Source organism: Brachycentrus maculatus, unplaced genomic scaffold (assembly GCF_059751285.1).
Source record: "Brachycentrus maculatus isolate JH-2025_06_01 unplaced genomic scaffold, ASM5975128v1 h1tg000420l, whole genome shotgun sequence".
Taxonomy (NCBI): Eukaryota; Metazoa; Arthropoda; class Insecta; order Trichoptera; family Brachycentridae; genus Brachycentrus; species Brachycentrus maculatus.
Window position 1 is genome coordinate 748,390 of NW_028281168.1, and position 7,298 is coordinate 755,687.

Here is a 7,298-nt window from a genome sequence, read left to right on the forward strand (position 1 = left end):
TTATCGATAATGCTTATCTCAGCCTTACATTCTTTCCTTATTTCATCATTCGAACATCTATCAAACATTAGCGTTTTAAGAGTTCAGTTCATTTCGAAAATTCGATGTAGATAGTGTCTTATACGCCTGAAAACTAGGCGTAATATATATACGGTCAGTTGATAACATATACCAAATATCTCAAAATTGACAAAAATGTAGTTAGAGCACTTTACGTAGGGCACGTCGATATTATAGGTGAGATGGAGCACCTATCATTTTTTTATACAAAAGGAGATGGAATTCTAAGCATTCCAGGGCTTACGACCTGGCATTTGGCTGGCTTACGTGGGAGATGTGTGAGTGCGATGCCTCAGACGACAAATGTAATTCTTACATATTATTTTTGAAATATCAACATAAACGAAGAATAATATGGAAGTCTGGGTATTTACAACCGTCATAGGCTGGTTTAAGTGATCATTTTACACACATGTGACATTCACCGATTCTAACCATGATTGACAACCACACTATTGAAATTATTAAAACTTATCCCCATAAAAATATATGGGTACTCTATTTTTTGTATTAAAAGCATTGTCAACTTTGTGGTATGGTAATACAACACTCTCCTTATTTACAACATTTTGAGTGTGTCCAAATACTTGTTCACAAATGTGGATTATCTCCAATTCTTATAGGAGTTATTTTTCATATTATTTTTTGACATCTCATCAAAGATGAAGAATAATATGAAATTCTGGTCATTTACGGGGCTGACGATCGTCATAGGCTGGTTTAAGTGATCATATTATTTTTTATTATCATATCATACTCGCGTGTAACATTTAACAATTCTACCCATTATTGTAAAGTTCTAGTGATTCAAGAACAACGTTTCAAAATTGAAAGAATTCGAGTATTGTGGTTGTCAATTTATATATATATATAAATATATATATATATATATATATATATATATATATATATTGTTTAAATTGGAAACAGTGCTTGAATCACTAGAATTTCACTAGAGACATCCATGGTAAGACGAAATTATAGGCTAAAATAATAAATAAAAAGGATATTTTTTAGCGTTTCTCATGTATATGATTATAATCCAGGATTTGGACCTCACATACAAATCAAAGGGTTTCTGCTCAATAAAAAAGCTTATTTTCATCTCACCAATAGATGTCTCTAGTAAGTTCTAGTGATTCAAGAACAATGTTTCAAAATTGCTTCATATATATATATATATATATATATATATATATATATAGAACTTCCAAGAATTTGAGAAGTGTGGTTGTCAATAATGGGTAGAATTGGTGAATGTTACACGTGTGCAAAGTGTTCACTATGACGGTCGTCAGCCCCGTAAATGCGCAGACTCCATATTCTTCTTCATCTTTGATGAGATGTCAAAAAATAATACAAACAGAAGAATTATCTAACCATCACGTCGCTTCCGCAGGGCTAGGCAGAGAGAATCGAACGCAACAACCTTAAAATATGCGCCAAAGTGTTAAAATAAAAAGACCCGAGTGAATAGGGATAAATGCATTTAATGTCACAAACATAATATTCAAAAATAAAATTTATTATCTATCGCATCACATACAAATAGCACTTTTAAATTCCGAAAAGATAGCATTCATTATTTCTTCTTTAGTTTGGACTTGTTTTTATTTTTCTTCATTTTGGTGACTGCCTTTGGTTCAGCGGGATTGGCTTGCTTTCTATCTGCATTCAATTTGGCATTTTTACTCTGAAATGGAAAATACACGATTAGTTCACTCCTCGCACTGTCTCCTTCCTCCTAATCTACATAATGGTGCATAGGGCACTGCGCCGGATCGATATAAGAACAGGTAAGCAATGGAAGAGGTCCTCACCATTAGCGCGGGTTTGCCTTTGCTCTTGTCGGCAAACAGGACGTTGATTTTCTTCTCGCCGATCATGCTGCCGTGCAGTTCCAAGGCTTTCTGAAATGTCAAAGTCCACACAAATGAGTCATATATATAGATTTTTCTTCTTCCAACCCTCGTCTGCATAAACTTCTATCTGGACGTATAAATATATACATTATATCTGGGTAGAAATTTATCTAGACAGATAAATTTCTACCCAGATATGTATAGATATATATTCTACCTTGAGATATATTACTACCTCTACAGATATACTTATACTACCATGATAGATATTTTTCTACCTCGACATATACATTTCTACCTAGACAGATATACCTTGACAGAAATATTTCCACATAGACAGATATATTTTTACCTCGTCAAATATATTTCTAACCAGACAGGTATTCTACCTCGTTAGATATATTTTTAACTTGACAGAAATATTTCTACATAGACAGATATATTTCTACCTCGACAGATATATTTCTACCTCGACAGATATATTTCTACTTTGCCAGATACATATATCGCTCACTCCTTTCAAGAACGTCATAAATCAAAAAACTTGATTTTTCAGGAGAACGTTTTTAAAGTTTAAAAATATAATACAATGTATTAAAATTAAATATCAAGCCACTTATTGAACTTTTTACTGTGCAACAGATCTTATAAGGTAAAACCTGAAGGTTTTTTTTCCATTTAAAAAATATCAAGTATATTTAAAAAAATTACTTAACAACACATTTTCTTCAAAATGCAAAAACAACACTTTCTGCCCTGTAGCGGGTAAATATTAAGTTAAAAATATGCCTCTTTTGCTGGAATATAGTAGATTTTCTGGGCATTCCGAAAACATGCACAACTGAAAATTGTCGATTTTTGATTTATGACGTTCTTGAAAGGAGTGAGCGATATCTCTACCTAGACAGGTATATTTCTGTTTTGACATACATATTTCTACCTCCAAAGATATATTTCTACCGTGACAGAAATATTTCTACCACGACAGGTATATTTCTGCCTAGAAAGATATATTTCTAGCTAGACAAATATATTTCTACCTAGAAAGATATATTTCGACAAAGACAAATATATTTCTACCTTGATAGACATACATTGATCTTGATAGATATATTTCTACCTTAATAGATATAAATTGAAAAATATATTTCTACCTTGACAGATATATTTATACAAAGACATATATTTCTACCTCGATAGATGTACATACAACAAATATATTTCTACCTCGATAGATATACATTGACCTTGATAGATATATTTCTACCTTTACAGATATATTTCTACCTCGATAGATATACATTGACCTTGATAGATATATTTCTACCTCGATAGATATACATTGACCTTGATAGATTTATTTCTACCTCGACAGATATATTTCTACCTTGATAGATATATATTGAAAGATATATATCTACCTTGATAGATATATACTACCTCCACAGATTGCTACTACTACTAACTTGACATATATAATTCTACCACGACTGATGTACTTCTTACTTAGCGGATATATTCCTACCTCGACAAATATACTACTACCTCAACAGATATACTTGGTACCTTTTTGCTGTCTTCGTCGGCCATTTGGATATATGCAAATCTCTTGGTCTTATTCCTACGCGGGATGGGAATCTTGACTTTGAGCAGAGTACCAGCCGCCTTGAAGTGCTCCATCACCTGGAAACAAAGTAAAAATATTTATTTTCAACGATTGTTTGTCAACAATGTACTGTCGTACTTAATTGTTTGAAAAAAAAATTGTACATGAAGTCCGCCTCCGTAGTAATGTAATGGTCGGCACGCTCGGCTACCGTTCAGGAGGTCCCGGGCTCGATTCCCGGGGGGGGGGGGTCAAATAAATACAAGTGATATTTTGACTAATATTTACTTGAATAAGATTGATTTTCACTCATATTTATATAAAACGAAGATGTCGTTAGGTGAACCATCCAGACTCCCCCACATTGCACTGTACAGCCAACCCCAAGGTTAGACGATTTATAAAAAAAAAAAAAAAAAAAATATATATATATATATATATATATATATATATATATATATATATATATATACATATATACATATATATATATATATGTATATATATGTATATATATATATGTGTATATATATATATATATATATATGTGTATATATATATATATATATATATATATATATATATATATATATATATATATATATATATATGTATATATATGTATATGTATATATATATATATATATATATATATATATATATATATATATATATATATATATATATATATATTTTTTTTTTTTTTTTTTTTTTTTTTCAAATTATTTTTTGTCAAAAAAATAATATGAAAATAACTAATACATAATTGGAGATAATCCAGATTTTGTGAACAAGTATTTGGACTCACACAAAAATGTTGTAAATAAATAAATATTGAAACTCTCACCATATCGCTCGTGACATCTTTAGGCAAATTCCCCACAAACAGGAAGATCCTGTCGTCTTTCTTCTTCATGCCCTTCGCATCACCGTTCTGTTTCCCGTCGCCCTTGGCTTTCTTCGCCTGCTTGCCGGGCTTGGCTTTGTCGTCATCGTCCTCCATTTCTACATCGTCGTCATCGGACGAGGCTTCGTCAGAGTCGCTTTTGCCGGCCGTCGCATCGGACTTGTCACCTTTCTTGTGCTGCTTTTTCTCTGCCTTGTTCAACCTTGTGGAGTAAAAATAGAAATATTGACTCTCCTTATCATTCATCGTTCACTTTGCGTAATACCACTTAACCCTTTCTGGTCCTCCAAAATTAAAAAAAAAACTACCTAGGTAGACAGTTACATTCCAATTGGAAAAAAAATCCTCTGTCCTCTGCTCCACATACTGTTGTAATAGATACGAGTGACAAAAATGTAAGCTTGGCATTTAAATAAATAATACTAAAGAATATGGAATAACATCCGACATGGGACCTAAGAAGAAAAAATCCATGTCGAATGAGATTCCACATTGGACCAGTAAGAGTTAAAAACACTACTTCATGACTACCTATCATTCACAGCATTTTGAGTGTGTCCAAACATATCGCTCACTCCTTTCAAGAACGTCATAAATCAAAAATCGTCAATTTTCAGTTGTGCATGTTTTCAGAATGCCCAGAAAATGTACTATATCCCAGCAAAAGAGGCATATTTTTAACTTAATATTTACCCGCTACGGGGCAGAAAGTGTTGTTTTTGCATTTTGAAGAAATGGTATAGTTTAATTTTTTTTTTTAAATATACTTAATATTTTTCAAATGGATAAAAAAACATTCAGGTTTTACCTAAAAAGATCTGTTGCACAGTAAAAAGTTCAATAAGTGGCTTGATATTTATTTTTAATACATTGTATTATATTTTTAAACTTTAAGAACGTCCTTCTGAAAAATCAAGTTTTTTTTTATTTATGACTTTCTTGAAAGGAGTGAGCGACTTGTTCACAAAAATTTTAAATTAAAATTAAATTTAAAAATTTGGGAAATTATGGAGGAGAGCTTGATGTTTCCTTCCCGGTGTTGTGTACCTAGTACACATTGCTTCTAATAACCATAATATCTATAAATGTAATAAATACAAGGCTAAGATTTTAGGTATTCCTCCATAACATATTTACGCATTGATTAAAAAAATACTATTCATAATAATCAGAACTTATCGGGTACATCCCCGCCAATAGTCCCGACTTCCTCATGGCATCTATTTTAGCATTTTTATTCTGTAAATTATTACACAACAAATAACGAATATTAATATGGGTGCAGTTTGACTAATTCAAGCAGTTTTGTAGGTTTATATTACATTCCGCAAGTAACGATTCATGTACGACAATTTAAAAAAATAAATAAATGTGTTTTTGGTTAAAAATGGTTAAAATACATGTGTTTTTGGTTTATAAATGGTTAAAAAAATGGTTAAAATAAATGTTATTTTGGTTAAAAATGGTTAAAAAAGTGGTTAAAATAAATATGTTTTTGGTTAAAAATGGTTAAAATAAATGTGTTTTTGGGTAATGTTTTTGGTTAAAATAATGTGTTTTTGAGTAATGTTTTTGGTTAAAAATGGTTAAATTAAATGTGTTTTTGGGTAATGTTTTTGGTTAAAAATGGTTAAAAAATGGTTAAAATAATGTGTTTTTGAGTAATGTTTTTGGTTAAAAATGGTTTAAAAAAATTTGTTAAAATAAATGTGTTTTTGGGTAATGTTTTTGGTTAAAAATGGTTAAAATAAATGTGTTTTTGGGTAATGTTTTTGGTTACAAATTGTTAAAATAAATGTGTTTTAGGGTAATGTTTATGGTTAAAAGTGGTCAAAAAAATGGTTAAAATAAAGATGTTTTTGGTTAAAAATGGTTAAAATAAATGTGTAATAATCGGCCACCAACTACCAGGCCACTTCTCCGAAGGAGTAGGGAGACAGAATAGAATGCCACACCAATCTATACTTGCAAATCCATTTTTATATATATATACAATTTAGTTTAAAATTGTATAAAAAATTTAAAAATAAAAAACGAACCTTTCTAGAAGTTTCTCCAGCAGCAAAATATTCCTCTGTGCCGCCTTGCTATGGGGTTCTGGTTTATACTTCAACTTGACCAACTTCTTGGCCACCAGCTTGGGGTCCGCCAGCCCCAACTTGGACTTGCCCTTCAAGGCGATCTCCTTCTTCATCTTGGACTTCAATCTGTTCTTAATTCTCTTCGTGAGAGTCACGGAGCTATCGGCCTCCTTCCCGTTCTCCGAAATTTCCGCCTTTTTGTCATTTTTAGCAGGAACTTTGGCGGGAGAAGCGGTACCTTTGGCAGGAGAAGCGGTACCTTTGGCAGGAGAAGCAGCATCTTTGGTAGGAGAATCGCTAGAGCCGGCTTTGTTCTTCTTATTTCTCTTTTTCTTCTTTTTCCCGGCGATGTTGACGGTGGCCTCTTTCAGTTTCTGTTCGTCTATCTTTTTGGGAATTTCCTGTTTTTTATCCTTCTTCAACGGAAACTGTTGCGGACTTTTTGGAGAGTTTTCTTTATTTTGTTTTTGTTTTCCCTTCGCTATCGCGGAGCCGCCTTTCTGCTGCGTGTTTTCTAGACTCTTATTTCCGTTTACGGCATTCTGTTTCTTGTTTTTCTTTCCCATTTTGAGGGTATTGTGTTGTTATTATCTTATTCTATAAGCCTCGACAAATTTATGCGACGTTTATGTGAGAAAAGTTGAGACAATCGAATTGATAACACGAGGCGCCAAACCAATTTTTGACACACCGGAAAATGCGCATTAGTTTTATTTGAGGTTATATTATTACTTTAGTTGCCAGTAAAAAAAATGAAGTAGCGAATAAATATAAATCCAATT

At 32.0% G+C, this 7,298-nt stretch overlaps 1 protein-coding gene across 1 annotated transcript; it reads right to left on the reverse strand.

Annotated features, from left to right (window-relative positions):
• Positions 1-1,530: 1,530 nt before the first annotated feature.
• On the reverse strand, positions 1,531-7,215 carry LOC148302725 (uncharacterized). Its single transcript, XM_088271141.1, has 5 exons — positions 6,475-7,215; positions 4,376-4,637; positions 3,489-3,605; positions 1,881-1,970; positions 1,531-1,753 (listed from the first exon to the last, which is right to left on the reverse strand). The coding sequence occupies exons 1-5, from the start codon at positions 7,080-7,082 to the stop codon at positions 1,643-1,645; spliced, it is 1,188 nt and encodes a 395-aa protein (XP_088127267.1). The 5' UTR covers positions 7,083-7,215; the 3' UTR covers positions 1,531-1,642.
• Between the last annotated feature and the right edge of the window lie 83 nt (positions 7,216-7,298).